The sequence below is a fragment of the Pongo pygmaeus genome, chromosome 20, assembly GCF_028885625.2.
Source record: "Pongo pygmaeus isolate AG05252 chromosome 20, NHGRI_mPonPyg2-v2.0_pri, whole genome shotgun sequence".
In the NCBI taxonomy this organism is placed as follows: Eukaryota; Metazoa; Chordata; class Mammalia; order Primates; family Hominidae; genus Pongo; species Pongo pygmaeus.
In genome coordinates this window covers 54,743,999-54,758,999 of record NC_072393.2, presented here as the reverse complement: position 1 = coordinate 54,758,999, position 15,001 = coordinate 54,743,999, and the positions used below count along the sequence as shown (strand labels likewise).

Sequence of the window (15,001 nt, the reverse complement as noted above, 5' to 3'; positions counted from 1 at the left end):
GGATGGAGGAAGGGCAGAAGGTCTGAGAGGAATGAAGCGACTGCCTTTATTGCATAGACCTTTTCAATTGCTTTTTAGATTGGGGACGGAGGACGCGCACGAGACGAACAGGGGATATGAATTTCCCCGCCCCCACCCGCGGGGAGAGGAACATTAGTGCAAATCCTAGCGCCGGCCCCGGGGAACCTGCCCCTCCTGGGCTGATTGGCCAGCTAAATGGAGGCACCGGAGTGGATGGGGCGAGGCTGCGGGCCATGACCGGCCGACTCACTGAGGCCTACCCCAGCCAGTATATTCCAGGTCCTGTCATTGGGCGACGCGTAAAACAGGCTCCGCCCTCAGCCATCCTGGCCGGGTAGGAGCAGGTGGCGAGCGTCAGGACTGAGCCCTACCCCGTAAGGGCGGCCCCAGATCAGACGCCAGGCCCCGCCCTCATTGTTCAGGCACTACCCTCGGGACGAGCCCATTTCTCTTTAAACGTGACGACGCCCACCCTCCAGCATCACGTCTGGTCCCATGAAAGCGAGCGCAATCCTGAGACGGGGCCAGGGCCCTTGCCACCACCACTCTAGCAGCCAGGCCACACCCCCTAACTCAGGCTCCGCCCCAGTGGAATGTAGGCCCCGCCCCCGGCGGGTTCCAAGCTTGTTTAGTTTCAGGGCTCCCGCCCCGGGCAGCCAGGAGGCCCAGTGAGCAGTGTACCGAGGCCAGGGTGTATCTGTGCCTGTAGCGGCCCATACTCTACCTGCTCCCCGTCCACTGTGAGCACGCCGCGCGGCGTGAGCGGCTCTAGACGGAAGGCACGGGCCGCGGCGTAGCCCAGCTGCGGACAGCCCAGGCTGAAGTGGCTACCACGCTCCATGGCCAAGAAAAGGCGCAGCAGCGCAGCCCGCGAGATGCCGCTACGCACCCAGCACAGGTGCACCAGGCCGTCGTCGAAGCGCGCGTGCGGAGCTGCCACCAGGTCAGCGCCTAGGTGGCTAGGCGAGATGGCCAACATGAGCACAAAGTCCCCCTCCAGCGTCACCCAGTCTGGGGGCAGTGGGGTGCCCAGCGGAGGCAGCAGGTGGTCGGGCGGGCCGCAGGTGGAGGCCGCTACCCGGGCATCAGGGGTGGGAAGTGGGAGCCCAGAGGATGGGGGAATTACGGGGGCGCCCTCGGAGACGGGTGAGTGTACAGCTGCCTTGGGAGAGCCAGGAGGTGAAGACAGCAGTGGGTCCGGGGACAGCGGAGCATCCCCAGCCCCACCCCAGTCCCCAGCCAGCTCAGGGCCCCCACCGTTGAGGGACAGGATGGGCAGGGGTTCTGGCGAGCCAGGGGAGGCCAGGGCAGGCTGGGGCAGGGGAAGGGGCAGGTCAGACACAGAACGATGCAGGGGTGAGTGGGCCGTGGGCGGGGCTGGGTCTGGGGTTAGGGTCAGCTCCGACTTGGCACGGGGCAGGCTATGGGCAGGGGTGGGCGAGGCGGGTTCCACAGTGGCGGGGAGGTAGGAGAGGCGTCCGCGGTAGGTGTGCAGTGTGGCGAGGCCCAGCACCGTGCCCAGTGTGAAGCGGGCACTGCCCAAGGCCCTGAAGCGCTCACTCTGGATATCCACATCTGACACAAAGCCCCAGGCCACAGATAGGAAGGAGAAACAGCGGGAGCCCGAGGCCAGCGTCACGGAGAGCAGGTCCAGTGGGTGGCCACCACCCCGGCACAGCAACAGTGAGCAGTTGAGCAACAGGTCGAGGCCCAGGGCTGGCTCAAATCTTCACAGCCAGAGATGGACAGACACACAGAAGGAAGGAGCAAACAGGGGTGGGGGAAAGAGACAGGTAGGGAAGCAGGTGGCAATGAGACCAGGAAGGCCATGGCCCAGGCCCACCACAGCTGTGGGGCCACCTCCAGGCGACTCCTTACGGGGCCAGGTTCCCGGTCATCTCTTTCATTTGCTCCCTACAATTCACTGAGTGCCTCCCATGCCAGGCAGAGTTCTGGGCACTAGGGATACAGCTGGGAACCAGGCAGGCAAAAATGTCCAGGAGCTGGGGGTAAGGCATCCCACAGGCAGGATGATTTACTTGACTGACTGTGGGTTTGGCTGAGTGGGAGATATAGGGGTCCCTATCACCCCAGGAGGGGCTCATCCCTCCCTTCGTGGTATGCTCAACCTACCCCCCGTGCTGGTTCACTGCTCCGGCCAGCGCGTTGCCCGAGCCGCAGGGGAGGATGCCCACAGGCATCTTCACAGCTTCCTCCCAGTCAGGGCGATCTAGGAGCCCGTTCAGCACCTGGAGGGTGGGAGACCAGAAGCCTGGGTCCTGGTGGCAGCCTCTGCAGTCCCCCAGGGCCCAGGGCTAGGGGCGGGGTGCTCCTGCTCTACCTCATGGAGCAGCCCGTCTCCCGAGACCGTGACGATGCCATCCCACTCACTCAGGCTCAGCCCCTGGACCAGCTCCCGGGCGTGGTTCTGTCGTTCTGAAGTGGGATACCGGGCTGTTAGGCAGGCTGTCCCACCCCAGCCCCATAGACCCAGGAGTCCCACCCACCACTTTGCTCCCTTAGGACTCAGCTGTCCCAGCCCCCAGCTCCCATTCTCACTGGCCCTTACCTGTCTGGATGAGGTTGAAGGACAGCCCAGCTTCAGAGATCATGGGAAGCACGTGGTTCTTACACCACTGCCAGGCCAGGCCCCGCCCCCCAAAGGGATTGACCAATAGGAGCAACCGGGGAGGCCGAGGTAGCAGGTCAGGGGTGATCTCTGTGGAGAGAGGTTAAGGTCTGCAGAGGCCAGTGACCCAGGCCCCCCCACCTTGGAAACAGTCCCTTCAAACAGCCCCCAACAGAATTGGTGGAGGGCTGGCCCCTGGAACCTGCTGGCTCTCATGTGGCCAGGCCTAGGTATGCAGCCCTGCCCCAACTCCTAGGTGCTGAGACAAAGGCAGGGCTTAGGTGTGAAACCAAATGCCCTTTGTCCCCATGTGTGGGAGGACCTGTAGTTCGGAGCTGTGGTTCCCACTTTCCTCACCCCAAACACCTATTACCCAGGATCAGGTTACTTCCAGCCCTTAGGGGCCCCAGGCAGGATTAGATGCCACCTCTGAACTCCAGGGAAGCCCTAGACCTCTGTTGGCACCCATCACTCTGGGTGGTACCTGGTCCTGTCTCAGGCTGCTGCTCTCACCAGCCTGGGTGACTCACCTGTGGTCAAGACCCATGCAAAGGGGAAGAGGATAGGAGACAAAAACATAAATCTAGCAAGAGAACAGCAGATGTAAATCACTTTTCTCTGCCTGCGTTTTTGTTTTGTTTTGCTTTTTGTGATGGACTAGCAGTCTTGTCGCCCAGGCTGGAGTGCAGTGGTGTGATCTCGGCTCACTGCAATCTCTGCCTCCTGGGTTCAAGTGATTCTCCTGCCTCAGCCTCCCGAGTAGCTGGAATTACAGGCATCCGTCACCATGCCCGGCTAATTTTTGTATTTTTAATAGAGACGGGGTTTCACCGTGTTGGCCAGGCTGGTCTCGAACTCCCGACCTCAGGTGATCTGCCTGCCTTGGCTTCCCAAAGTGCTGGGATTATAGGCATGAGCCACTGCACACGACCTCTGCCTGTGCTTTTTTTTTTTTTTTTTTTTTTTTTTTGAGACAGAGTTTTGCTCTTGTTGCCCAAGCTGGAGTGCAATGGCGCGATCTCGGCTCTCTGCAACCTCTGCCTCCTGGGTTCAAGCGATTCTCCTGCCTCACCCTCCTGTAGCTGGGATTACAGGTGCGTGGCACCACACCTGGCTAATTTTTTGTATTTTTAGTAGACATGGGGTTAGCCAGGCTGGTCTCGAACTCCTGACCTCAGGTGATCCGCCCACCTCAGCCTCCAAAGTGCTAGGATTACAGACATGAGCCACCACATCCGGCCCTCTTGTCTTTGTGTTTCTTCTGTAGCCCATCCCTGTGTATCACTCCTAACGGATCCAGACAGATACATCACCCCGACACAGAAAAATAAAGACACAGCTGCCTATGGAGGAAATTCTGCAGAGACACCAAGGTGGCCCCAGGACAGAGCAGCTGCCCAGCGCCTCACCCCCATCCCCGGGCAGTGGCAGTCCTCGGAGCAGACAGGTGAGGGCGGTGGCCCAGCGCTGGGCCTCGGCACGGTTTTCTTCGTAGGTGGCGGCCCCATCTGCCCGGAAGGTGCGAGTGGCTCTGCGCCGGGCCCCGCGCCGGCCCCGAGGGTAGGTGTAGATGCAGAAGTAGGCCGCTGAGTCTGAGGGGCTGCGGCTTCGCAGGGTGCAGCAGCCTGAGACCTCGGCCAACGGGACCAGGCCACCCCGGGGCCTGGCTTCGGGTTTGGGGCGCAGCCGCTGTATGTGCAGGGCCTGCGATGTGAGGGTGAGGGCAAAGCGTGGGCCTCGGGCTGGGTAGGAGCCAAACTCGCCATGGAGGAGCGGGGTGCTGGCAGCCAGTGGCGGTGGGGGCGGGGCCATGGCCTTAGCCCTGACCAGGGTGCTCCTAGGCCTGTGGCCCCAGCTCCCGGTCAGCTCCTGGTCCAACCTCTGTGGGAAGGGAGGAGAGAAGGGGTGAGAGTTCACGACCCCATGGCAGGGGCAGGGAGGGGCAGGGGCTGTGGACAGGAGGAGACAATGAGGGGCAGTGGCAGGTGAGACAGGAGCACCAGAGACAGACAGGCTCAGACAGGTGTGGGCAGACCTTGAGGATGCGGGACAGAGGCCAGCATCCCGGAGGGGGCTGGAAACCCGGGCATGCAAACATCCAATCATTTATTCCCCAGTAAGTATTCAGTACCCTCTATGTGCCAATCACGGTGCTAGGCCTAACAAACACAGCAGGAGACAAAATAGCCCCAAATCCTTGCCTTCACAGGAATAGGTAAACAAGAGAAAGGACTGAAATACACAGGGGGTTGGGTGATGATAACGGGCTTTGGGGGAAAAGAAGGCACAGGAAGGGGAATGGATAGTGGGATTGGATATGCAGAAACAGACATGCAAAGACTGAAAGACACACCCCCCTGCCCCCCACCACCATACGGTGCAGTGGGTAACAACAGCAAAACAATCACAAACGCAATAGAGATACGGTCTGAGAGCCAGAGAAACACTGAGAGGAGACAAACAGGGTCAATGAGGTGAAACCCAGAGTGATGAAAGATGCTTAAGAGAATAAGACTTTTTCACCCCAGCGAGAAAGGCAAGACAGAGTGGAAGGGAGAGCAAATAGGAGGGGTAGGAGGCAGGCATGGGGACAGCTGGAGAGAAGGGATATGACAGAGGGACTACGGGGTCCGAGAGGAGCCACATGCGAGCGCCTGCAAGAGGCAGGGGCCAAGAGCTGGTCCCTGAGCACTGACCTGGGTGTCTGGCCGCCTGCTCTCCAGGGAGCGGGTGGGAGCAGGACTGAGGTCCCTTCCCCACAGGCCCTCTCCCTGCCCTCTGCCCGGATTCTGCCTCCTCCTTTCGCTCACCTTTGTTCCCCACTGCCCCGCCCAGCCACCTGCCAGTCCTGCCCCTCACATTCCCCAGGCCCAGAGCGCCAAGACACCCCCCCACCCCCCACCGCCTGTGGACTCACCCTTAGGAACTACATCTGCCCCCCTATCCCCAGCGGCTCTCTCGGGTCCAGGACGTCTGCCTCACCCCCAAACCTGCCCTGGCCCCATTATGGGAACCTCAAATCAGGTTTAAGCACAGAGGCCTAGATGTCCTCCTGTCTTGGGCCTGGGTCTCTGTCCCTGGGTCCCCGAGACCTGGACCTGGGTCTCCATCCATTGGTCCCCAATCCATAAGCCTGCGTGTCTGGCCCTGGGTCCCCAAGCCGCCATCCGCACTCTATTTCCAGAACTCAGTCCCAGGCCTGGGTTCAGTCCTGGCCCAGGTTTTCCATTTCCATCTCCCACCCCGGTGCCCCAGTCCCGGGCCTGCGTCTCTGTTTCTCTTGGTCCCTCAGTCCCCTAAACTCCGGTCCCTGCCCCGACCCCCGCACCCTCCTCACACGCCGGGTCCTCCTCCAGGCGGTCCCGCAAGTCAGCACCAACAGCCCCCATCAGACCTAGGGGTGGGGGGAGGGTGTGCATCTGCTCAGCCAATGGTCGTGCAGCCGGCCTGGGCCGCACCAATACGAGGGCGCGGGGGGTGGAGCCAGTCAGCTCGCGAGCTTGGTGCAGGGACCGGCCGCGGGAGAGGCCGAGAACTGGGCGGGGCCTCGCGCTTCGGGAGACTGGCCGCTATCGTAGGTGAGGGCCGACGCGCAGCGGAGACGACGTCGCGGCCCCATAGACACCGCCGTTGTCGCCATCTTTGTTAAGGGAGAGTGGGCCTGACTCATCCATTGAATTCACAAAAGAAAAGGGGCGTGAGGGAGGAGGTCTTTAGCTGCAAAGACAGAGACTCTAACACGCGTAACAAAGGCCCAGAGATCCAGACACAGAGCAAGGCAGATACCCAGAGAGGCTGGATGGGGCAATAAGAGAGCTGGGAGGAGAGGAAGAGTGGGAAAAATGAAGGATACTTTTTTTTCGGACAGTTACAGAGTCAGAGAGACCCAGAGAAAAGCAGAGATTTAAACAAGAGACCAAAACAATGGGATTGAGAATGTGCAAGGTAAGGATACAAGAAAACCCTGAAAATGACAGACACGGAGACAGATGGAGACAGACATTTCTGGAATGGAAGCCGGGAAGGAGAGGCTCATTAATTCAGACTTATTTACCTCAGGCTCAAACCAGAATGGAAGCGGCATGAGATAAACATCTGCCCCGTGAATGAACCAGTCACATGGCAAGACAGAGACAGAGAGAGATGGGGACAGTATCTCTAGGTCAAAGGTGAGGGAGGGAGAGAATATTGGAAGCCCAGGGGCTGGGAGGAACTGGGACAGAAAGTGAAGATGTTGACAGACGCACCGAGGCAAAGACATGGTGAAACTGAAAGAAAGGCAAGTATATATTAGGAGACCTAGAAACAGAATTGCATAGAGAGAAAGAGATATGCATTAGGAGACAAGGACAGAGCTCACTAGAAAGTGCCAAATGTAGGCTGTAGGCCGGGCGCGGTGGCTTAAGCCTGTAATCCCAGCACTCTGGGAGGCTGAGGCGGGTGGATCGCGAGGTCAGGAGTCCGAGACCAGCCTGACCAACATGGTGAAACCCCCGTCTCTCTTTTTTTTTTTTTTTTTTTTTTTTGAGATGGAGTCTGGCTCTGTCACTCAGGCTGGAGTCCAGCGGCACCATCTCGGCTCACTGAACTGCCTGCCTGGTTCAAGTGATTCTCCTGCCTCAGCCTCCTGAGTAGCTGGGACTAGAGGCACGTGCCACCACGTCTGGCTAATTTTTTACATTTTTAGTAGAGACAGGGTTTCACCGTGTTAGCCAGGATGGTCTCGATCTCCTGACCTGGAGATCCGCCCGCCTCGGCCTCCCAAAGTGCTGGGATTACAGGCATGAGCCACCTCACTGGGCCAAAACCCCCGTCTCTACTAAAAATACAAAAGTTAGCCAGGTGTGGTAGCATGCACCTGTAATCCCAGCTACTCAGGAGGCTGAGGTAGGAGAATCGCTTGAACCCAAGAGGCGGAGGTTACAGTGAGCCGAGATCATGCCACTGCACTCCAGCCTGGGCAACAGACCAAGACTCTGTCTCAAAAAAAAAAGACAAATGTAGGAAGAAGTTTGCTTATTGCCAAATCACGTACCTAGCATCCAACCCACAGTAGCAACAGCACCAGATAGTATGTGCCAAGGAACGACATGGAGAGAAAGGGGGACAGAAACCTAGTAAGACTGAGATGGGGGCACAGCAACTGAGCTTGGGGCCCTGGGAGAAGGAAAGGCAGAGACACTGAGCAAAGAAGCTGAGATTCAAACACAGAGCCTAAGTCACACAGACGAGAGGACAGGGAGGAGGAAAAGGAGAAAGGACCCTGCAGCTCACACACACTTGCTGTGTGACTGCTGGGAAGCCCCTGAATTCTTGGCCTCAGCTGTCCTGTCTGGGAAGTAGGGAGAAAGCTATTCACAGTGAAACAGGAATTAAAAGAAATTAAAGAATGTGTAAGCAAAAACCCAGTTCCCCCTGAGGAAGACAAAGAGATTGAGTCCTTTAAAAATTAACTGCCTGTTTTTCTGTTTGTGGCTAGTGAGCCTTCTCTAACTCCCTTTCCCAGGACTTGTGAAGACCCTGTTTCTCTAGCTGTGCAGCTGCAAGGTCACTAGACAGGATAAACTCAAGTCGTAAAACATGTTTTTCCTTGAAAAGTAAGAAATAATGTAATGCATGTCTCAATTGAATAACTGTCTTTGTTTCTCGCTTCTATAATATGCTTCCCCCTGCACAGATCTCCCCCTGCCCCACGAAATACTTAAAAGGTAACTTGACTCTTTGTTCGGTGCTCAGTCTTTTTCGATGTTAGTCTGACTGGGCCGGTGCACCTAAATAATAAATAATAAGTATCCTCCTCAACCCCTCAGTTTCTCTGATTCCTAAATTATCCCGCTGGAACACCTGCCTGGAGAGAAGGTCTGAAATCACTTATAGAAGGGCTTCCAGGCTGGGTGCGGTGGCTCATGTCTGTAAGCTCAACACTTTGAGAGACTGAGGTGGGAGAATCCCTTGAGCTCAGGAGTTCAAGACCAGCCTGGGCAACAGAGGGAGACCCAGTCTCTAGAAAAAATAAAAAAATTGGCCGGGTGCAGTGGCTCATGCCTGTAATTGGGATTACAGGCCGAGGCGGGCATATCACCTGAGGTCGGGAGTTTGAGACCAGCCTGACCGACATGGAGAAACCTCGTCTCTACAAAAAATACAAAAGTAGCTGGGTGTGGTGGCGCATGCCTGTAATCCCAGCTACTTGGGAGGTTGAGGCAGGAGAATTGCTTGAACCCGGGAGGCGGAGATTGCAGTGAGCCAAGATCGTGCCATTGCACTCCAGCCTGGGCAACAAGAGCGAAACTCCACCTCAAAATAAATAAATAAATAAATAAATAAAAATAAAAAAATTAGCCAGGCATGGTGGAGGCTACTTGGGAAGCTGAGGTGGGAAGATCACTTTAGCCCAGGAGGTTGCAGCTGCAGTAGGCTGTGATTGCGCCACTGCATTCCAGCCTGGGCAAGAGTGAGACCCTGTTTTTTCTTTTTTTTTTTTGAGACGGAGTCTCACTCTGTCACCCAGGCTGGAGTGCAGCGCGATCTCGGCTCACTGCAACCTCTGCCTCCCGGGTTCAAACGATTCTCCTTCCTCAGTCTCCCGAGTAGCTGGGATTATAGGTGCGCACCACCATGCCCGGCTAATTTTTGTATTTTTAGTAGAGATGGGGTTTCACCATGTTGGCCAGGCTGATCTCGAACTCCTGGCCTCAGGTGATCCACAGGCCTCAGCCTCCCAGAGTGCTGGGATTACAAGCTTGAGCTACCACGCCTGGCCTCCAATCTTTTTTTTTTTTTAAAAAAAGAAAGAAAAGCTTTGGATTTTGTCTTTCCACAGTATGAGGATCTTGGCTTTTAGATGGTCCCTTACCTGGTCCTGCTGCTCCTCTGCTTCAAGGTGTCCATTCATCTGCTGGTCCTCTGCTCTGTTACATCAAGGGGACCCTGGCCCTGGGTCTTAAGCCATAGTAGGCTGGTAGGAGCAAGGAGTCAGGTCTCACTGTCCTGGCCTGACCTTCAGCTCTGTGGAGGAGAGGTGAGTGAGGAGCAGCATTGAGAGCCGACTGCAGGAGGCCCTTCCAGGCTCAATGTGCCTCAGAACCAAGAGGCAGGGGCCTCCCTGGGGGCGGGGGGGAAAGAGTAGATAAGTCATTTTAATCACTGCCCCGGCCAGTCCATCTGGTTGCACACAATATGTATGCTATAATAGGAGTGAAGGCTAATTTTTATTGAGCACTTATTATGTGCAAAATATTGACCTCAGCAGTTTTATTAACTTTCATAATCCTGAAAAACACCCTGTGTGCCAGGCCTGTTGTTATCCCCTTTTTGTCCATAAGGAGAGTAAGGCCCAAAGAAGTTAAGTGATTTTCCCAAGATCACAGAGAGGTTAAATGACTTGCCCAATCACCCCATTAGTAACTAGCAGAGCCAGGATTTGAATTTGGTTATAGCCTTGCAAGGCCCCATCTCACCATCTTTCTTTGCCTCTACTTCTCCCTGGGTCTCCATCTCACCCCTCTTTCTAGGTCTCCTTCCTACCCTTTGGGCCTCCATTCCCCCCACCCCCAAGCCACGGGGTCTCCACTTTTCCTCCCCTCTGAAACTCTGTCTCCCTCTTTCTAGGTCAGGGCAGGGCCATCTATGGGCCGGGGGAGAAGGAGAAGCGGAACTCAAAGGATGGGAATACAGGATGCTATAGATTGAGGTGCAGCAAGATCATCTCGGGTTAGACCTTAAGTAGGACTTCCCAAGCAGCGGCTGCGCCTACGAAGTGCAGCGCGAGATTAGGCAGCGGTGAACCTGATAAGCAAACGCCCGAAGCGTGGGGTCAGAGGTTTCCAGATGCCCCGACTAGCCGTGCCAGCCCCGCCTCCTCACCTCCAACACTCTCCGGGAGCCACTGAGAGGGACCGCCGGGTCCTCCGGGAGCCACTGAGAGGCCGTCGGCGTCGGGCCAGAGCGTCACCGCGCGACGCGTCGTGCTAGCTCCACGCATCTCCCTCCCAGATCCCTTTCTTCCGGAAAGCTATCGAGAACACAGCCCGGGTAGGGCCAGAGAGGCCCCGACGTGCTGGCCCTTCCCTCTCGGACGTTGCGCTTGTTCCTCCGCTCTATGCTCTCTGCCGTTATCGCCCGACTAGTCAGTCGTCCAACTCACCACAGAGAAGTCCGGATCGTGGTAGAGCGCCGCGTCGCACCCATGTGACGTCACGACGGCGCCACTCGCTGGAGGCTTTCCCCGCCCACCCCGGCACAGTTCTCTCTTTCCGGACCTGGCCGAGCAGGAGGCGCCATCATGGTGAGCTCGGTTTGCGGCTGTCGGGGCTGGATAATCCGCTGCCATCCGCTGTGGTTTTGGGCTAGGGGCACGCTGGAGGGCGGCAGGGGGCCTGCGGCTGCCCGGAGGGAGCAACTCCCGATACTGGGGGCCTACTCTGGGGGCCAGGAGAGCAGGGATGGGTCAGAGTCATAACCTACCGCCCCCACTGAGTAGATGACCAAGTTGAGGCACTCGGAGGCTGATATGACTGGGTTTACAAAGCCAGGAAGTGGCAGAGCCAGGATTCCGACCCAGGGGGCTGGCCCCGCAGCCACTCTTAGTTACTTGGCTTTGCTGCCTCTATCCGGATCTGTCACTTTCTAGTATGAAAAGTCGGGTTCAATGGGGGCCGCGGCGGGCGAGAGGATCGAGAGTCGAATAACTGGATTTGGGGACCAGGCAGGTCTCTGAGTCTCAGGCCCCTTCCTACCTTGTGATGGTTTTTGAGCCTTTGCCCCAGTGTATGGCTGTTCGTTGGGTACACAGTAATCTCATCTGACAAGTTTGTGAATTTGGGAAGAAATAATTCACAGGAAATTCTCATCACGGGGTTTTGCACACAGTAAGTGCTGCATAAGTGGAGCTATTAAATAGTTCTTGTAATTGTCAACACAGTCTGAAAAACTTCAGTTACTCAGATAGGCAGCAGGGCGGTAGGAGCCTGGCGAGGCGACTCACGCTTGTTATCCTAGCACTTTGGGAGGCCGAGGCGGGAGGATTCCTTGCCCAGGAGATCAAGACCAGCCTGGCCAATATTGTGAGACCCTGTCTCCACTTTTAAAACAATGTTTTTAAAAGACACTGTTTGGTAAGAGTTGTTGGATTGACTGATACTGTAGGAGAGGTAGTTCTAGTAGTATTGCTACGTTCTGAATAAGGATTCGTTTTCATCATTACTGCCATTGGTTTGATATTTTTGATTATCCTCCGGGTATGGGAGCCAGTTTTGATAACATTGTTGCAGAATACAAGTTGTAAAGAATTGACCTTTTTGTATTAAGTTAATATGATTGCTGTGTTAGGATGTTTCGGGGTTCTGTGTGCCATGGGCTGAAGGCTTTGTAAACAGCCCCTTTTTACAGAGGGATCAGTGGCAGCCCAGAGGTCTCCTGGTGGCGGGCCTGGGATTTGAGCTGGTGTGTTCAGAGCTGGGCTTGTGTCCCAGCTCTCAGTTTCAGAAATAAGTAATAATTGGCTATGGTTGCGGGTAATTGGGTCCATGGTTGCCTCTTCACCCCCACAGGGAGTGGACATCCGCCACAACAAGGACCGAAAGGTTCGGCGCAAGGAGCCCAAGAGCCAGGATATCTACCTGAGGCTGTTGGTCAAGGTGAGGCTGGGCCCTGAGGTCTTTGGGAAGGGTCACCCCAGGTCTGACTTGCAGATCCTCCATTCTAGTGCTGGCACCAAGCTCCTCCCAGGGGCCTGCAGGGCAGTCTCGGGTCTCTGGTTCTGTTCCAGGGCCTCCTGCATTTGTATTTTCAGCCTCTAGGCTGTGTACAGCTCGGGAGTGGAGGCAGGATTTTCTAGGTCCTTGGCCAGGAAGGACCTGGGCCAGCTTTCTCCCTCTAGGTCGGTGGGTTGGGGGAAAGGGATAAAGATTCTTTTAGTCCAGATCATCATGTGTTTGCCTCTTCACTGGAAGGCTGCGGGGGAGCGGGCTGTTCCAGCTTCTCACTCTCTTCCCGTCCCTCCAGTTATACAGGTTTCTGGCCAGAAGAACCAACTCCACATTCAATCAGGTTGTGTTGAAGAGGTTGTTTATGAGTCGCACCAACCGGCCGCCTCTGTCCCTTTCCCGGATGGTGAGTGGCTGGTCCAGAGAGCACAGTAGACCTGGGAGCCACTGGGTCTTGTCTGTCTGGAAGGGAGGCAGGACTTGGAGCTCTGGGAGCAACCGGGGCATCAAGGGTTTGTCTCAGCCAGTCGCGAGCTTAGAGCTTGGACTGTTGGTTGGAACTGAGTGTCCATGGGCAGTGGGCAAGGCTCCTGGTCCTCCTCTCCTTCTCTTTGTGAGGTGGAGGTGTCCTGGTGGCTTCAGGAGATTGCCCCAAGTCATAACTGAGGTTTATGTCAAAGGCCCTGCCGAGGGAGGCCCTATTGAACAGTCTGCATTTTTTTTTTAATCTGGAGCTTTCCCCAGCTGGACCTGAGGAGAGGCCTGTGGGGTTTAAGGGGTGTGGTGTGAGTGGGGGGGTCCCGTTAGAGGGCACAGCTGCCCTGGTCTGGGGATGCCTCAAGTGGGGCTGAATGTAAACACCAGAACGACTTACGATGTACATCCTCCCCGCCCTAAGATCCGGAAGATGAAGCTTCCTGGCCGGGAAAACAAAACGGCCGTGGTTGTGGGGACCATAACGGATGACGTGCGGGTTCAGGAGGTGCCCAAACTGAAGGTGAGCTGGCGGGGGCTAGGCAGACCCATCAGATCCTTGCTGTGCTGTGCTGTGCTGGTCCATCCTCAGTCTTGCGACCGCTGGTGAGGCAAGCATCCTGCCTGTCTGAGTGGCTTTGAGGATTGGTGTGGGTCGTCTCTGGCATTGTTGATGGTGGGGTCCCCTGGGCAAGCTTCTTCTGGAGCAAGTTGTAAACTGTTAGTGCTGGCCCCTAGAGCCAGACAGCCTGGGCTCAAGTCTAGACTCCTTTGTCACCTCTGAACAAGTCATTTTTTTGGCCCAGCCTACTTGCTGTTGTTTCTAGCATAACACTAGGGATGTGGTGTTAAAAGTTCCTAGAGATAAAGTGTTGAGAACAGCTGCTGTCAGCCCAGGGTGCTCCGGGTAATAAATGATAGTGTTGGTTACCAGGGCTCTGCTGTGCCAAGGCAGTGGAGGGTGAGTCCTGTCAGCCCCTGAGTGACCACGCAGGGGTCTGACCCGCCAGCTTTGTCCTCTCCACCAGGTATGTGCACTGCGCGTGACCAGCCGGGCCCGCAGCCGCATCCTCAGGGCAGGGGGCAAGATCCTCACTTTCGACCAGCTGGCCCTGGACTCCCCTAAGGGCTGCGGCACTGTCTTGCTCTCCGGTGAGTGATGCGAAGTCGACGGGGTTGGAGTGAGCTGTGTGGCTACTGGCAGCCCTCACCCTTCTGGATCTGGGAGGCCAGAAGCTGGGCGCCAGATCCCTGTCTCACCTGGTTCTCCTTCCCCTTCCCTAGGTCCTCGCAAGGGCCGAGAGGTGTACCGGCATTTCGGCAAGGCCCCAGGAACCCCGCACAGCCACACCAAGTGAGTATCAGGCCCCCAGCCCTGCCCTCTCCCCAGACTCAGCCTGCAGGGCCAGGCCTGGCCACGCTTGGGCTGCTTCTCCTGTCCCTCGTACCAGCCAGCCCCAGGCCTTCTGGAACTCTCAGCTGCCTCATCTTGCCTGCTTTTCCCTTCAACACTGCTTGGAGCTGTGTTTTCCAGGGCCTGAGCAGGCATCTCCTGGGGAGCATGCGGTTCACCGGCCTCTGCAAGCCCAGGCTGGGACCCTCCAGGTGGTGGGGCAGGTGCTTCCGTAGCCCCTCCTGGCTCCTTGGCTTCCCACTCTGCCAAGCTTTTCCAGCAGCCATGGACTCTCCTGGGGCTGAATGTGACAGGCTTGTGGTGTTCCTGTGCCACTCCACAATGGCCTCCTGTAAGAGGGCCCCCCTCTCACTCCTTCCTCTCCCCACAGACCCTACGTCCGCTCCAAGGGCCGGAAGTTCGAGCGTGCCAGAGGCCGACGGGCCAGCCGAGGCTACAAAAACTAACCCTGGATCCTGCTCTCTTATTAAAACGATTTTGAATGCTGACAGTTCTCTGCGTGTTATTGGGGGACGGGTTGGGGAATGGGTGCCTGCGGGTGAGAATGCATTTGGTTTGGGGACAGGGACGTCAAGCCAGTGAAGACCAGCCCTCCTCCTGCCCCCACTGCCCCCAGTGAAGACCAGCCCTCCTCCTGCCCCCACTGCCCCGGAAGCTCCCTGCCCTCTAGGGTCTGAGCCCTGCCCCCTTCCCAACAGCCAGGTGGCAGGTGTTTCCACACCTGCTTCCTTGGGTCAGCCACGCCCGCCCCTCTTA

The 15,001-nt window shown here is 56.9% G+C and overlaps 2 protein-coding genes across 6 annotated transcripts; one reads left to right on the top strand and one right to left on the bottom strand.

Moving 5' to 3' along the window:
• Positions 1–23: 23 nt before the first annotated feature.
• SPHK2 (sphingosine kinase 2) lies at positions 24–10,777 on the bottom strand. 5 transcript variants are annotated; one of them, XM_054463031.2, is made up of 7 exons: positions 10,517–10,777; positions 9,507–9,658; positions 4,060–4,531; positions 2,591–2,740; positions 2,363–2,457; positions 2,155–2,270; positions 24–1,748 (listed from the first exon to the last, which is right to left on the bottom strand). In XM_054463031.2, exons 2-7 carry the CDS (start codon positions 9,543–9,545, stop codon positions 656–658), a joined length of 1,965 nt encoding a protein of 654 aa, XP_054319006.1. In that variant the 5' UTR covers positions 9,546–9,658; positions 10,517–10,777; the 3' UTR covers positions 24–655. The 5 variants fall into 5 exon arrangements, with proteins under 5 accessions (XP_054319006.1, XP_063513327.1, XP_054319007.1 ...); XM_063657257.1 differs by lacking the exons at positions 9,507–9,658; positions 10,517–10,777 and adding an exon at positions 5,988–6,267; XM_054463032.2 differs by lacking the exons at positions 9,507–9,658; positions 10,517–10,777 and adding an exon at positions 5,347–5,976.
• A 27-nt stretch (positions 10,778–10,804) lies between these two features.
• On the top strand, positions 10,805–14,733 carry RPL18 (ribosomal protein L18). The gene is made up of 7 exons (XM_054463038.2): positions 10,805–10,937; positions 12,202–12,288; positions 12,656–12,763; positions 13,256–13,354; positions 13,860–13,983; positions 14,116–14,185; positions 14,616–14,733. Exons 1-7 carry the CDS (start codon positions 10,935–10,937, stop codon positions 14,689–14,691), a joined length of 567 nt encoding a protein of 188 aa, XP_054319013.1. The 5' UTR covers positions 10,805–10,934; the 3' UTR covers positions 14,692–14,733.
• Positions 14,734–15,001: the final 268 nt, after the last annotated feature.